The sequence below is a fragment of the Amia ocellicauda genome, chromosome 21 (assembly GCF_036373705.1).
Source record: "Amia ocellicauda isolate fAmiCal2 chromosome 21, fAmiCal2.hap1, whole genome shotgun sequence".
NCBI lineage: Eukaryota > Metazoa > Chordata > Actinopteri > Amiiformes > Amiidae > Amia > Amia ocellicauda.
In genome coordinates, this window is record NC_089870.1 from 19,606,524 (window position 1) to 19,623,388 (window position 16,865).

The following is a 16,865-nucleotide window of genomic DNA, read 5'->3' on the forward strand; positions in this document are numbered from 1 at the left end:
TAAATATATTAACCGTTTAACAAAAATTAATGCAGCAAACCAATGCAGTCCAGGTAGCACGGATTTATGGGCGTTCTTCAAAATCCTAACAAAAATACCATGTACACATGCGCATTAGCATTAAGTAGGAAAACTTGACGCTTTTCCTTAGCGTTGACACGATGTGGAGACAAATGCAAGTATTTAAATGCATCTCCTCATCCACGAAATGCATGTGTGCACATAATGAGTATTGTGTCCCTCGAACTGCACATTTCCTTAATATAATTCACATTTTATCCCACGAAATGCCCACTTATTTCGTGCTTGGCAATTTTGGAAGAAAGGTAAAATGTACTTTGCTTTCCGTGGACGGGATGAACAATTAGCATCAGGATCAGACAGTGATGATCAAGGCATTGATCCAGAGACCCGGGTTTGCAACGAGATCAGGATTGAATTGCACAGGAAAGTGAGAAACTGAGCCGATCAGACGAGCGCTATATCAAGTGCAAATCTAATACAATACATAATGAATACAATCAACATGATTGTAAATCTTTCACACTTACTAATTTGATTACAAAGCCCATATTGTCGCTATATTTATTATTGTTATTTATTATATTCGCGCATGTACGCAGAGACGCAGATGCACAAGTATAAACCAGCCTTGACGCAATTAACGTTACGTACTACGCAGGAGCTGAGGGGTAATACAGGGGGTCTGAAACACCCCTAAATAGGGTGTAGCGCCACCCCTGATTGTAGCCAGTTGTGCTGTAAAATCTGCTCTCTTCTCTCTGCAGCGCCTCTCTGTGCGCAGGTGCCTCTGATGCAGGGGTGTCAGACTCCAGTCCTGGGGGGCCGCAGTATCTGCTGGTTTTTACTCCAACAGGAGATCCCAATTACTTAATTAATATCATTATTTACTCAGGCAGGCTTATCTAAAACGTACATATTGTATTTTTATAGCAGATACCTTACAATTTGTTGATTACTCAAAACATTGAACCCACAGTACATTTCAGATTCTGGAGAGAAGTGTTAAATGAATTAAGTTAATTAGACCAATTAAGGAGCCAAGAGCTGGGCTGGAGCAAAACCCAGCAGACGCTGCGGCCCTTCAGGACTGGAGTCTGACACCCCTGCATGGAATGATATCCCGGTTCCACCAAATTCCTTAAGCCCCGAAAACCTTCGCCTCAACAATATTTATTGGCATCATATCTTTCTCTATTAACAGGGAAAACTCTAGCCAAGGCGGCTGGATGTTTGCTTGTCAGGTGAAACATCATTGGCCTTGTGTTATATTTTAACACGATCCTTTTTTAAACCAATAAATCAAGTGATCCCAAACCACGCTTCTTTTTGTTCGATTCATTCTTCTTTGGATTTTACCGCTAGCTTCTTCAGGTAGTTTTCCCTCCAACAACAATTACATAGTGATACTAAATTGAAAAGGCCTACGTCAATCAAATTGTTATCGACAATTAATTGATCTTCGATTAATCATTAACATCCCTACTTGACCTCTGGGGAGGTCCATTTAGTCATTCAAAGTGGTTTTAAGTTCTGTATGAGCACGGCACATGAACATCGGCTCCTGTGTGTCGTCCTTTATCGGCTGAAGCTCGGTGCGTCCGAACGAAGCCGTGCGGTTCCGGGTGTCCTGACCTGTTTGGGACCGAAGCTAACCAGGCCTTGTTATCTGCATGTGGCAGACAGCGATGGTGGGGTTCCTGGCATCAGCAGGGGCCATGCGTGTGTCTCGCAGTGGGCAGTGTGGTCAGACCAGGGTCGAGTGGGACCTTGGAGAGTGAGTGCCCTGGCGTGGGGGTGCAGATTCCCCCCCTCCTGGATTCCTGTTTTTTTTTTGCGTGCTGCTAGCAGAGTTCCTAAGAGTTTATTCGAAGCCCAAACCCATGCTTTTTAGAGTAAATAAATGTATCCATACAGTCAGAGATACATGCACTAAAAATCCCCGAACTGTCCTCATTTATAAAATAAAAATCCATGAAATGTGCTGTGGTTTATGCAGAGTGATAAACAGCATAGATTTCATGAGAGGGAAGGATTAGGCCAAATGCTGGCTGGATCAAAAACCTGGATCTTTAAAAGAGTTGGGGGGTAGGGGTGGCTAATGCTACTGGCTGCCTGTCATCATCTCTCTGTCTCTCTCACACACTCTTTTGAGGTGATAATGACAGATTCCTGCAGTAAATCTATAAAATCCGGATCACTGAGGGAGCTGTGCTGAGATGCCAGAGTGGCAGCTTTCAGGGGACTGGGAGATTAGAGCCAGTTCCCTCCTTTCTCTCTCTCTCTCCCTCTCCCTCCTTCTTTTCCTCCTTACCTCTCCCCCTCTCTTTCTCTCTCTCGACGTGCTAATGAGGCACTGTGCGCTCGGATGAAAGCCCCGTCTGGAGCGGCTGCCCGGGCTGTCTGCGCTGGACTGATAAGGCTGAGCGAACCCGTCGCTCCCAATCTCCGCTGCGCCGGCTGACATTCACGCGGCTCTCCGATACACTTTCAGATACCAGCCGGATCTGTCCTTTCCTAAAAAGTTTTAAATACGAATACAATCTTTGCAAAGTTGCTTCTCACTCTGGCGCCGAAATACTTTTGTTTTGGTGTAACGGGCATCTCTCGTGCCGTGAAGGCCTTGTGAAGAAGGTTGTTTACCAGAGACGGTCCCCCCCCCAGCCCTCCCCAGCGTTGGAGGAGCTCTGCGTTACTGAAGGCAGGAGGCATGGATACGCGCCCCAGAGCCTGGCTCTGCGTGTCACTGCGAAGAGCTCAGCGCCGGGGGTCCCTCCTCTAATGAGCCCGATGCCTCCAGGGGGGGCGCACTCTGGTTGCTAGCTCTGTCCCGGGGGGCCCTGCACTCCAGCGCCCAGATATAGAAGGAAAGGCGAGACGATCCTACTGACTGCATTAAGTTAACTCTTTATTTATTAATGTATTTTAATCATAACAAAGACTAAATAACAAAGGGAGCAGGAATCTTGTTTTCCACATAAAAGCCCTCCCTCCCCGTCTCCCGTCTCTGTCTTTGGGGAACTAAGGGGGCCGTTCCTGCGCAGAGAGCGCCCCCCCACCCTGTGCTAATAGAGATCACTCCCTGTCCGAAAACCCGCCGGCTTCTCATCATTGTGCGTGGGCCGGGGCAATGTGTGGCCCCCCGCTGATGTCGGCCACAAAGGCATTCAGGCATTCAAAGGGGGTCAGCTGTCACCAGAGAGTCGCACACTCCGGGTGATTGAGAGAGTGTCCCCCCTCCCTCAGTCACTGCGGTGGGCTTGTTGTTCGTCTCTCGGCCCTGTCCTGCTGTGTCTGCTCTCTCCCAGTCTTTAAAGGAAGATGTTCCTCACGGCAGCCTCTCTCTGCCGGGCTGGGACGGGCTGGGACCTCAGACCCCGCAACACCAGCACCACCATCACACCCTCCCCCCACCTCTCCCTCAAGGCTGTCTCGCAGGGCCCACGCCTGGAGTGAGCAAAGGAAACTTCAGCTGAGAAAGCGAGATCAAATTAGGCCGAATGGATTGAAGTGGGCTGTGGAGCGCTGACTATGAACCTCATTGTCATTGTAATCGTGCTCGGGAGGGGGGAGGACAGCGCTGCGGAGCTGCATCGGCATCGGGGGGGGGGGGGAGGTGAAGTGTGGTGATGGTTATATAACACTGTGACACACAGCTCTCCTGCCGGTGTCTACATGTCATACCGATTGATTAATGAGCAGGAATTAACGAGGCTGTTCTGTCTTTGCTCCGGGGGACGGGAGATGCGGGTTGTTGAAGAGTGGGTTCAGCAAATCTTAGAGAGAGTCTTGCGTCACTATCCACGTTCGTTTGGCTGCTCAGGGCTATATGGGTTCTGCTGCTGTGCTCATTAAAGATCCGTTAAGCTCCTAACAGAGAACGCAAACGAGCAGAAAAGTCGTACAAAACATTAATTCAACTCCTAGAAGCCCATATATAGGAGCTTCTAGGAGTTGAATTAATGTTTTGTACGACTTTTCTGATGTCACAACTAATGATATACATTCACAAATATTTATTATATATATATAATAAATATTTGTGAATGTATATCATTAGTTGTGACATCAGTCTATGCATATATTGTTTGTGAAGCCTGTTTAAATGTTCGGCACAGCTAAGGGTTGAGTCAACCACAGCACAATGACAAGGCTCTCGGGTCTGAAGGTCTGCGTGTGTTTTTGAGGATGCGATCTTCAGGGCAGCCACCTTCTTGGCCAGATCTCCCTTGAAAAGAGATTTTAATTCTCAAGTCTCAACGTCCTGTTGCTCGAACCTCACTGACCTCTGCCCTTCCCACACACAGGATGTATGAGAACATGTCCACCGTGGTGTGCATGAAGGAGCCGTGCGGGGAGAAGCTGTCCCAGGATGACATCATCTCCAAGACCAAGGAGGTGATCCAGGGGCTGGAGGCGTTGAAACAGGAGCACCACTCCATCCTGGGCAGCCTGTTGGAGACCCTGCAGTGCCTGAAGAAGGATGAGGAGAGCAGCCTGGTGGAGGAGAAGTCCCTGATGATCCGCCGGTCCCTGGAGATGCTGGAACTGGGCCTGAGTGAGGCGCAGGTGAGGCGGTGGAGGTGGAGGTGTAGGCTTGGGTTTGGTCTTCAGTTGTCCTGCTCTCTCGTCCCTCTCTCTCACTCTCTCCTCCGCTCTTCCTCACCCAGGTGATGATGGCTCTGTCAGGGCACCTGAGTGCTGTGGAGTCGGAGAAGCAGAAGCTGCGTGCCCAGGTGCGCCGGCTGTGCCAGGAAAACCAGTGGCTGCGGGACGAGCTGGCGGGCACCCAGCAGAAACTGCAGCGCAGCGAGCAGAGCGTTGCCCAGCTGGAGGAGGAGAAGAAGCATCTGGAGTTCATGAACCAGCTGAAGAAGTACGACGACGACGTGTCGCCCTCGGTGAGCTGCCCGATCGCTGCCCGGGCTCTGTGCCCATAGTTGCAGTGTCTCGGTATTCGTTTTATCTGTGTGTTTGTGTGTGCGTCGGTCACAGTGACGGTACACGTGTGTGCGTGTGCCTGTGTGTGTGTGTGGAGCCAGCACTGACCGTCCCCTCTGTCCCGCAGGAGGAAAAGGACGCGGACTCGACCAAAGAGCCGCTGGATGACCTGTTCCCCAATGATGAGGACGAGCAAAGCCAAGGCAGTGAGTTTCACTGCCGTCTGGCACTGCGGCTGCCTGCAGCTCCCTGGGGCCGGGCCGTGTGCGTCTCTCTCTGTGTGAGAGTGCGTGTGTGTGTGTCTCTCTGTGTGAGAGTGCGTGTGTGTGTGTGTGTGTCTCTCTCTCTCTCTCTGGGAGTGTGTGTGTGTGTGTGTGTGTGTGTTGCCGGTAGGTGATTGTCTTTCTGTGGAGAGTTGTGCATCTCTCTCTCAAAAGCATAGCATATTTTTATGAAGAATAATTTCTCTGATTGGACACTGATTGAAAATGGAAAGCCAGACGGAGCTTCGGGTTTGGGCGATCGATCTGGAGTGGGGCAGGCTTGGCTTATTGGCGTGTTCTCCGCACTCTCACCGTAATTACCTGGCTGGCAGCTGGCCTGCTCAGAGTCAGGTGAAATCGATCATCAGATCCTGAGAGGAACGATTGATCAGGGCGATCAATCGTTCCTCTCAGGATCAAAGGAGCGGTTAATGTGGGGGCTCAGTAACACACCAGAGAGATGTGTGGCCGCCGCACAGAGTTGTCTGTTCCATCCCCACCCCCATCTCCCCCAGGGCAGCCACACAACCCCCGTTCAGCCCCATTTCCTCTCTCTGGTCTTTGACGGAACTCATTGCCTTCACAAAAGTAGGGTCAGACGGGTTTTCGTCGCATTGGGAATAATTCTCGGTTCTGTTTTTTTGTTTTTCTTTTCTTTGATCTCTCGTGCGTTGCCTTGCTGCCACCTGTGAGCTTTGTCTCTGCTAATTTCCCTGGAAAGGAGAAGTGCGCGTGTTGCGTTACAGTCAAGCGGTCGGGAGCTTCCCCTTCTCTCTGAGAAGAGACGCTTCCTTTTTCTCTTTATTTTTGGATGGAAATAGTTTCGTTTTTTGCATATGGATCTGATTGTGAATGTCATTGCTTATGTAGGTGTGTGTGTGTGTGTTTGTGTATGTATTAGTATCAGTGTGTCAGACTGTGTGTGTATTATCAGACTACCTCCCTGTGTGTGTGCATTAGTATCCGTGTTAGACTGCCTCTTTGTGTGTGTGGGGGTATTATTGTCAGTGTGTCAAACTGCCTCTGTCTTTGTGTGTGTGTCTGTCTGTCTGTCTGTCTGTCTATTAGTCTCAGTGTGTCAGATCGTGCCTCTCTGTGAGAGTGTGTGTGTATGTATTATTGTCAGTGTGTCAGACTGTACCTGTGTGTGTGTGTGTGTGTGTGTGTGTATTAGTCTCAGTGTGTCAGACTGTACCTCTATGTGTGTGTATGTATTATTGTCAGTGTCAGTGTGTGTCAGACTGCATGTGTGTGGGTATTAGTATCAGTGTGTCAGATCGTACCTCTGTGTGTGTGTGTGTGTGTGTGTGTATATTAGTGTCAGTGTTTCAGACTGCGTGTGCAATAGTGTCAGACTGGGCCTCTCGTTGTGTCTCCAGTCCAGCAGCACAACAGTGCAGCGGCGGAGGCGGCGCAGCAGGGCGGCTACGAGATCCCAGCGCGACTGCGGACACTACACAACCTGGTGATCCAGTACGCCTCGCAGGGCCGCTACGAGGTGGCCGTGCCGCTGTGCAAGCAGGCACTGGAGGACCTGGAGAAGACCTCGGGCCACGACCACCCTGACGTGGCCACCATGCTCAACATCCTAGCCCTGGTGTACAGGTGAGCAACTACGCGCACACGAACACTCACGCTGCTGGACCGAGAGCTCTGTTTCTGTACACTCTTTGTGCACACTGCCTTCGCTCACAGGGTCCCATCGTTTCTCCCCCAAAACAGGGACCAGAACAAATACAAAGAGGCGGCTAACCTGCTGAACGACGCCCTGTCCATCCGGGAGAAGACTCTGGGCCGGGACCACCCTGCGGTGAGTGGGCTGCCCCTGTCCTCTGCCGACCCCTCCAGTGTCCACAGAGCTGTGCATTGACACAAATGTCGAACCCAACAGGCCCGCCCATCCGCCTGTCTGCCCTGCCCGCCTGTCTGCCCTGTCGGGTCTCTCACGGTTATGCGGGCGCCCAGGTTAGACTTTCCACATCTGCCAGTCCCGTCAGGATCTGGGGTTTGGGACGCAATCGTGGTGAAGCCAATCAAGAGCAATCACTGCCTGCGCTTGGGTTTAATTAATTAATTCACAGTTGAATATATGTGTGTCTAAAACAATCTATGTGTATGATATTGATTTTTATCTAATTGGAGGTTAAGGTTGATTGCTGTGAGTGGGGCTCATTTCCCGCTCATTTGTTGTGGTGTAACGTTCGCTCTGCCGGTGCTGCTCTGACGGCTGTCCCACGGCCCTGTAGGTGGCGGCGACGCTGAACAACCTGGCCGTGCTGTACGGGAAGAGGGGCAAGTACAAGGAAGCGGAGCCACTCTGCAAGAGGGCCCTGGAGATCCGGGAGAAGGTGAGTCCGCTTCGGGGGTTTCGTTGCGCAGAGCCCACGAACAAAGACTCGGCACTCGACCTGGTCAATATCGGTCATGTATATTTATTCAGTATGGACAGCGTGTGTCACACAAGACAAAGGGAGAGAGAGAGGTCTGATCGATCTGATCCATCATATTCATATCGCAAGGAAAGGAAAGAGACTTGATTAGCCGTAAAGTGGGGTTTGTTGCTTTTTTTTCCTCCAATGTTTTTTTGCTCCTCTGCCCTCCTGTACCCGTCTTTGCAAATTCATAGTCACATTGTGGATCTAATTTCCTGAGTGGCAGAGCTGGCAGCCGCAGCTTCAAAGCCCGGCTTATTTAGTCACAGAGCTGCGAGCGCAGGGACAGCACCGGCCTATCTATCTCTCTGTACTTTTCACACTTCCTGGGATAAGCCTATTATGAAAGCTATTGGGGGTTTAAAACCTGGTTTGAGGAGCTCTAGAAGCTGAGTCTCGGGTTGTTCCCGAAATGTGGAGCTTTTCATTTAAGCGTTTCCATGCCGTTCTGCTTCCTCCCCGCCCCACTCATCTCTTGGGAAACCCCAACCACTTGGGTGCTGTCGAGACACATCACCCTGCCTGTCGCTCTCGCGACACCGACCGTTAAACACTGTCCTCCCAATGCCTCGATTCTGTCCGGCCCAGGGCTCCGTTTGAGCAGCGCCGATAGGCTCGGCAGTCCAAGCTGGGCCGGTGTCAGACGCTGCGGGAGTCTCTACCCAGAATACCGGGGCTTCAACATCAAGGGCCCATTTTACCCTGTATTGTATCGCTAGATATGATCGTTGTAGTAGTCTTTATAGCACGGCTTTTGTGTAGCAGTGTGCAGCATGTGTCTACCAGTGTAACAGTGTCTGTGTCTCTCTTCCCCACCGCCCCCCGCAGGTCCTGGGCAAAGACCACCCTGACGTGGCCAAGCAGCTGAACAACCTGGCGCTGCTGTGCCAGAACCAGGGCAAGTACGACGAGGTGGAGTACTACTACCAACGGGCCCTGGAGATCTACCAGACCAAGCTGGGCCCCGACGACCCCAACGTGGCCAAGACCAAAAACAACCTGGTGAGAGCGGCCGCTCAGGAGTGGCCCCCGATCAAGAGATGGGTTCACGTTAATAACGCGTTGTCGTGTTTTTCTGTTTTGTTTGATTTTTGGGGCTGAACTTAATTTAACAAAATGACAAACAAGGCTTCAATGGTCTCTAGACGTATCATTTAGAGAGGGCGGTGCGGTGCTTCTCCGTTTCGCCGGTGTAGATGCCGGCACGCCGGTCCAGGTTATGTGTGCCAATTGTCGCCGCGAGGCCGTGGGTCTCAGGCTGCTCTGTTTGTGCCCACAGGCCTCCTGCTACCTGAAGCAGGGCAAGTTCAAGCAGGCGGAGACGCTGTACAAGGAGATCCTGACCCGTGCCCACGAGAGGGAGTTCGGCTCCGTGGACGGTAAGTGCGCCCGGTTCCTGGGGTTAGAGGTCAGAGGGTGTCGGTGGCCCGGTCAGCACTTGAGAGGGAGAGGGAGAGGGAGATGTACAGGCATCTTGTGTGTGTGTGTGTGCAATGATGTTGTAGTCTAACTTCAGCTCTCTCTGCAGACGAGAACAAGCCCATCTGGATGCACGCTGAGGAGCGGGAGGAGCAGAGTAAGGTAGAGAGCTGCGCTTGTGTTTCTGTCTTTCCTGGGGGTAGGGGGGGACTCGGAGCGAGAGCTGAAGCCATCCGCTTGTGGAGATAATGCCGTTTCATGCCTCCGGATGAGACTTAATCCTGTAATAGTGTTAAATTACTGCAGCAGGTTCCTGCCAGACTCTTTTTGGGGGGATTTTGAGAAAAGTCGACGCTTCTTACAGACGCGCTTGTCAGAGACTCTCTCTCAACCCTGTTTTTTGCTTAGTGAGCAGAGCAGTAATTAAGTAATGAAGAAAAGTAATCTTTCAACTCCCACCCCCCACCAAAACCATCGAATTAGAGCATCTACTTTAGCCAAAAAGTCGTGGATGAGAAGAACCCCACAGTCTGTCTGATCGTTAAGATGATGATTGTGCAGACTGGATTATGGATCTGAAGGGGCTTCTAGCAGAGCTGTAGGTTTATCTGTTATAAGATGCATTGTGAGGTGGGCCGCTCTGCTGTGTCAGGAGGGAACTAAACTGTCCGGTCGGGTTTGTTTGGTTCCTGCAGGTGAAGCAGAAAGATGGCTCGTCCTTCGGGGAGTACGGGGGCTGGTATAAAGCCTGCAAGGTGGACAGGTCAGTGCATCTTCTTTAAAGTTATAAATATATCCATCTGTCTCCTGCCCATGACACTAGCTTGTTGACGTGTGTAAATCCTGCAGTCCTCTGCTTCCGCTTATAAAATCCTCTCCACTCTCCCTCTCTCCTTTCTTCTCCATCATTCCCTCTCTCCCTCATTCCCTCCCCTCCTCTCTCTCTCTCCTGTCCGCTCACCTCCCTGCAGCCCCACCGTGACGACCACGCTGAAGAACCTGGGCGCCCTGTACCGGCGGCAGGGCAAGTTCGAGGCGGCCGAGACACTGGAGGAAGCCGCCATGCGCTCCCGAAAGCAGGCAAGTCCCGGCCAGACCCCCTTCCTCTCGCGATGGCGTTCAGTTCAGCAAAAAGCCTCTATACATGAATAAATGAATAAAAACTGGAGCGATTGTCTTAAAACGGTCTCCTCAGGAGTAAATCCTCAACCCCCTTCAGAAAACCTGCCCCTACTAACGAACTACTAGATACAGCTGTTGAACGAGTACACTCCCGCCTCACAGCGCCCTCTGCTGCCCATTTGCAGGGGCTCGGCAATCCCAGACCGGTTTGTGGTGTTACAACGGATTTGTTTGTTTATGTTTTGTTAAGGATTAATGGCAGGAACAGACATTTTACAAAGGTCAGTCTCCACTTCTTGTGTTTGTTTGGATAGTTTGGTTCCTTATAAGACGTAATCTGTTTTATGGCTGAGGAAGGTAGTGAGAAGTGCAGTGAAATCCCGGGAATCCCAGTTAGGAGAGCGCTGTGTCACTGAGCTCCCTGTCCGGTACTGACCTGTGTGGGTCTTTCTTATTCCTGTGTGTCTGTCTGCATGTGCGTCACTTTCTGTGTCTCTCTATCTGTGTCTCTCCCTCTTTCTCTCCCCTTCCTGTGTGTGTGTCTCTCTCTCTTTCCTGTTCCTGTGTCTCTCTCACTCTCTCTCTCTCTCTCTCCCATTCCTGTGTGCCTCTGTCTCTCTCTCATTCCTGTGTGCGTGTCTGTGTGCATGCAGGGTCTGGACACCGTGCACAAGCAGCGCGTGGCAGAGGTCCTGAACGACCCCGAGTCCAAGGAGAAGCAGCGCAGCCGCGAGAGCCTCAACTCCGACGTGGTCAAGTACGAGAGCGGGCCGGACGGGGGCGAGGAAGTGAGTATGAGTGTGGAGTGGAACGGGGTAAGTACAGTACACAGCCCAGACCGCCACCACCGGGGGAGGGGGGCAGAGACCACACGGGGCTGCGGCGATATCCCCCCCACTCTGGTCCGAATTCGGACCCGGAATCCTCTCAAAACAAATCAATTAACAGAATGGCTTTAATTAATTCACCATATCCATACAGAACTCTCTGGAATACACGTGGATTTGGCTATTTATAAGAGCATAAGACAGTGTCCAAGCGAGAGGAGGCCATTCGCCCCATCGTGCTCGTTTGGTGTCCATTAATAACTGAGTGATCAAGGATCCTATCCAGTCTGTTTTTGAATGTTCCCAAATTGTCTCTACAGCCACATCGCTGGGGAGTTTGTTCAGATTGTGATGCCTCTCTGTGTGAAGAAGTGTCTCCTGTTTTCTGTCTTGAATGCCTTGAAGCCCAATTTCCATTTGTGTCCCCGGGTGCGTGTGTCCCTGCTGATCTGGAAAAGCTCCTCTGGTTTGATGTGGTCGATGCCCTTCATGATTTTGAAGACTTGGATCAAGTCCCCATGTAGTCCCATCTGTTCCAGGGATCGAGAGCTGCCAGTCCCCCTGGGGAGGATATCGCCCAGTCAGCAAGTGGGGGGGGGGGCGGGGAGGGGGGGGTTTGTGATGCACTTCCTGTAAAGAAAAACACACCCAAACCCCTGGGTGGACTGTGTCAAAGGTTGCGTCAGCAGGGGCCAGTGTGAGGTCGCTGCCGTTGACGCAGTCTTTCTCATGGGGGTCCAGGTAGGCTCTCAGGTTTGCTATTGTCCACCCAATGCTGATTGACTGTCCAGGTCCACCCTCCAAGAGTCCGTCACCACGGCTAGTCCAGCTCCTCTGACAGTCACCCTCCGGTCCTGCCATCGTTTTGCTCTCGCCTTCCCTTTCAATGTGTTAGTCACATTTGTCCTCTTCATCCTCTGGTTGACGCCTAAAGTCGCCCTCCACTCTTCCTCTCATGAACTTCATGTTTTATTCATTTTCTAAAGGTGCGCAGTCCATGTGGCCGCAGCTCAGTATGCGAGAGGATTGCCAGGAAGCGAGTGCCGGTGCGGGATAAAGCCACCGCCTCGGTTGTCGTCTGTTTATTTAGCCGCTGCGTGTGTATCCAAGACCGTTTGTGCAGCTAAAAACGCGACAGGATTGTTATGTGAGCATCAGGCTACAGAAACTCTTAGGTTTTGTGTGACGGTGGGGTGGCTAATTTACTACAGTTAGGACCAAACCTTCTATGGCTCGTTTTAATTTACTTTTATTAATTAATTGATTTATTTAGTTCATTCATTCATTCATCCATTATATATGTTTTCCTCCATTAAACTATTTGGTTATACAACCTCTCATTAAACACTTAGATTGGGAGTCTGAGGCACTTCCTGTGGGTGGGGTAGTGGGGGTGTCTTCTGGGTTCCTGTACCGGCTGGAGCAGCTCTCCCGGTGTCAGCTGATCTGTCCCTCTCTTGTACGGCGGTTCCTCGGTGTCCCCGTGACCGTGTGCCGCTCCACTTCCTCTTCCCGCTCTGAACTGCACCAGCAGCCCCCGCCCCAGAGCCCTAGACAACCAATCAGCATCTCCCGGGCCGGCCCCTTTTCCCCGCCCCCGTTTGGTGACCCGGGCGCTCGGGGGCAGCTGTGTACTGTACACCGGGGCGGTCTGAGCTCTGTACCTGTCGGCACGGTCCGTGCCGTGACACACACGGTGAGTCCCTCTCTGTGTGCTGCGGCCGGCGGTCCTGCTGGGCTGTCACTGTGCTCTGAGCTGAATGTGCAGGAAGTAGAGAGAGATGGTATTGCTCTGGCAGCATGAAGGCAATACAATCAGTCTCTTGCATGTTTTTCATTTAATTTGTTACCCCTCTGTTCTGCATCTTCTTTTATTTATTTGTTATGATTATTTTATTCCTTTGGCTGGAGCGTTAAGACGCCCCTGTGACACAGGAGGATCATGGGTAAATAGGATCACGGCTCGCCCGTTTCCACAGCAGTCCCTGCTCTAGTTAGTGGGGGGTGATGGGATGAGTAGACGTTGTATTTTCAGAGGCGTGACCTCATGTGCTCAAGTTCAGTTTTTTCAGTTTTAGTTTTTGGATGCATTTACAGGCACTGCAGCCTGTGGACCATCAGGGGTTTAGATCATTCATTCATTTATTTATTTGAATGTCTAAACTGGATTGTTTGTCGATTGGCTCTGGGTAGGGTTTAAACTTGGCCCTCTGTTCCCCTGAGAGGTTTCTCAACAAAGCTCACACGAAAGCCTTCCTTTAAAAACTTGTCAGATAAAGAAAAACAAACCAACGCAGAAGTCTGTCTGTGCGATACCGGTCCCGGCACAACGGCTCGAGCGTGGCCAGGCAATCGGAACTTCCTGGACCCTGTGTCCCTGTGTCATATTTATGTATATGTGTATTTATTTATTTGGTTTATTAACTGGATCTAGAAAATGTAGTTTGGCTAGGCTCTGTCTTTGTTTTTACATAGGTGAATTAATGATTGTGACCCCCCAGCTTGCGCACTCTGCTCAGTGTGATCGTTCAGTGTTTCTCTTTCGCTTTGTTGCTTCTGTTCTGTTCTGTGTCTTATTTTGCTTATTATTCATTCTTTCTTTCTTACCTATTTATTTTCCCTTGCCTTCCTGGAACCGGGTAGTGCAGCTGCTCCTGGGGGAAATACTGTTTCTGTCAGGGTGACACTGTTGGTTCTGCTGCAGCAGCTTGACTGGGTTTTGTTTCTCTCTCTCTCTCTCTCTCTCTCTCTCTCTGTGTTTCTCCGTCCCTGTCTGGCAGGCCTAGACGCCTCTTGTGATTCTTAACCTCTCCTCTGCATGACGGATGCACCTCATCTTCCAGCTTTCCGCTCTCTCTCCGGCTCTGTCCGTTAGCCCTTCGTGCGCCCCCCCCATGCACACCACCCCTCGGCCATCTCTTTAAAATCCCACCCGGCTCTCGGACCCTCAGACCTGGTCTCATTTGAATGTTTTTATTTAGTCTTCACTGGGTACAAGTAGCCCTGGCTTTAGATTACTGTGTAATTCTACTGGAGGAGTATCTTACCTGGTTATTTTGGTGTGGCATAATTAACTAATAATAATAATATGATTATGATAATATAACGTGGCATGATTGTAATCCTATACAGAGAACCATTGTTTGACTAGGGTGTGTACTCTATGTTCAGTGTTTTGCTCTGTACCCATATAGATATATATATATCCATAGAGAGAGAGTGAGAGGAAGTTGTTGTGATTTTAATGTCACGTTAAACACAATGACGCCTGCATCGCTCCGGGATATGGGCCGATCGAGCCGATCTCAAGCAAAGCCCCTGTGTATGAGAAGTGAGATGACTGCTGCTCCTGTGTGACCTGTGACCTGTGACCTCTCCTTCTACTAATCTCTCCTGCGTCCTGTGCTCTGTGTACTTGTGTCTTTCTTAACTTCTAATAAAACTCACTCTTACCGACCCGTGTCTGTGCACGTTGCCTCATTGTGACGCCTCTCTCTCTCCGCCCGCGCTGCTCTGCTGCTGCCGCTCCAGATTTACTCTGCGTTGTTGTTGTTGAGTGACTGTGGGTGTGTGGTTGTGGATGGGGGGGTCTTGTACGTGTCTGTGTGCGTGTGCATGAGAGCTTAATTGAAAAGCCTAATTGTTTGCCGTGCCTTTTTTGGGGACGCACTCCAGTGTCTCAAAGTGTCTCAAAACCTGGCTCTCGTGCCTCCTCTCAGCACTGTAGAGTTGGGCTGCTCAGCTCCAGTGCAGGCCACTCTGTCCTCCGTGATTTATTATATCTTAGTGGTCTGTCTAATTGAACTGGTTATATAAGTTAATACATCAGTGAACAGTGTCTTTTTGTATAAGAGATCTTATCGGGTGCAGTTTTCAGGTTTTGGCTTCATAAACTGCACAAAATATCACCTCTTATACAATAGGAGACACCTTCACATGTATAAACTTATTATAAATCACACACGTCAAGAATAGACACGCACACACATCTCCTACAGTGGGAAAAAACATTTAGCTTTGTTAAGTAACAGTAAACCCCCCTTCTCCCCATCTGCAATTGGTTCGGTCCAGGATCCGCTATAACTGACCTGCAGTAGCTGATCTGTGCTGTGTTTTCATGCTGGTTAAACACAAAACTATTAAAAACAAATGCACTTCCTGTGAAACCCACACCCTGAGCCCTCGCTGGTCACGGAAGAGTTATTAAATCCTGATAAATCCATGAACAGGGTGACATTCTAAGAGGTATAGGACTGTTTGAAAATGCTGCTCTGTAATTGGCTGGGATTTATAATTAATTGGACCAATATTCAATAACAGTGCCTAGTTCTGCAGGTGCTGATGATTCAGAGAGACCTACTGGACTGATCTGTATTTAAATGAGAAGAAAAAAAATGTATGGTGTTAAATCCTTTATGAATCTGTAAGTACGTATAAGAGAATTAATTATTTAAAGTAAATTTAGTATTAAACAATGGTGCGAGCTGCGTCTCTTACAGTCCCTTCTCGAGCCCCCGGGCTCTGTGCTTCTCCAGCATCGCAGTGTCACCTTCTAGGTGTTTTTAATTAGGTTTTATTCGAAGTTCAACCTCTCCAACTTCACTGCTGCGGCACTGAAGATTTGAAATGTCACGGTGTGTCTGCACTGGTGGATTAAACCGGCTACAGCTCTGCCTTGAACCTGCCCTCTCTTGGAAGTCAGTGAGCTGCAGCTCGGCATTCGTTTGTGAGGACGTTCAGGTTTCCTTTATCTCTGCCTCAAGCTGGCCTGGGCTCTGCTGGCAGAGAGATTGGCTGAGCTTTGAAAAACCTCCTTTTCAAACCACAGCGCTGGGCCCTTCAGCTTTTCAAGTCTGATCTGAACAGTTAAGAATGGCATTTCTCAGACTAGAACGTATTTGGCATTTGTGTGAAAGAGAGTGTGTGTGTGTGTGTGTCCGTCCTGCTCCTCGCTGTGACATCTTTTCCCTCAGTTTGTGATCTGACTGTGGGACTGTGTACAGCAGGGGACCCTGGAGTAACCGCTGCAGGTTTCTGTTAAAGCTGAGCCCTAAGTTACTTAATTGAGCTATAGTTGCTTAATTGGACGGTAATTAAATTATGGTCAGCTGGGGTCAAACAATAGGAGGTAGTTCGGGTAAAGTCCCTGAGAGACTCAGCTGTGACAGAAGAACGGACGACTTGGAGGGTCCTGCAGCACTCAGCCTGGGGGAGAGGAACAGAACCAGGGGATTGTGTGTACCGGCAGCTGCGGTGTCCCTGCCGGCATGCGCCCCCCCCCCACCACGACTCACTGCCAGAGGGTCACACACACAAGCACAGCCTTCACAGCACCCCAGCTCTCTCTCCCTCTCTCTATCGCAGGTTCTGTCTCACGTCTACACTCTCTCACACACCCTAACCCCCTGACCAGCTCAGAAGAAATGGACCTTGCTCCCCACCTGTCCGAACGCCCCACTATGTGTCTGTGTGATCGGGGCTCGGGGGCCACTCCAGACCCCGGTCCGTTTCTGGTCGACAGATGGGCCCCCTGATCCCCCCTGTGTCCCTCTCTCCGCAGGATGGCACGGGGTCCCTGAAGCGCAGCGGCTCCTTCAGCAAACTGCGCGCCTCCATCCGCCGCAGCAGCGAGAAGCTCGTCAGGAAACTGAAGGGCGGCGGCTCTCGGGACACTGAGCCCAAGAACCCGGGGTAATTATCTGCCTGCTGCCCCTGTGCTGGCCTGCTGTCACCGGCCGCTTGTGTTTGCTGGGCTGGGTCTGGTGGTAGTTTACCTAGTTTACAACAGTTGTGCAGCTCCTGCTGTACCTTGCAGAAATCAATTTGTGTCATATTTTGGT

At 50.6% G+C, this 16,865-nt stretch overlaps 1 protein-coding gene across 7 annotated transcripts in view; it reads left to right on the top strand.

Moving 5' to 3' along the window:
• The window catches only part of klc1a (kinesin light chain 1a), a 36,456-nt gene that overhangs the window by 13,637 nt on the left and 5,954 nt on the right, over positions 1-16,865 (top strand). For 4 of the 7 annotated variants that reach the window (XM_066693986.1, XM_066693985.1, XM_066693989.1 and 1 more), the window contains exons 2-14: positions 4,329-4,590; positions 4,692-4,922; positions 5,090-5,168; positions 6,605-6,830; positions 6,948-7,035; positions 7,472-7,573; positions 8,486-8,659; positions 8,937-9,036; positions 9,186-9,238; positions 9,772-9,839; positions 10,048-10,156; positions 10,852-11,013; positions 16,586-16,716. In XM_066693986.1, coding sequence (XP_066550083.1) covers positions 4,330-4,590; positions 4,692-4,922; positions 5,090-5,168; positions 6,605-6,830; positions 6,948-7,035; positions 7,472-7,573; positions 8,486-8,659; positions 8,937-9,036; positions 9,186-9,238; positions 9,772-9,839; positions 10,048-10,156; positions 10,852-11,013; positions 16,586-16,716 — 1,784 coding nt within the window. In that variant the 5' untranslated portion in view covers position 4,329. The other 3 variants (XM_066693987.1, XM_066693990.1, XM_066693991.1) reach the window with 3 other exon arrangements.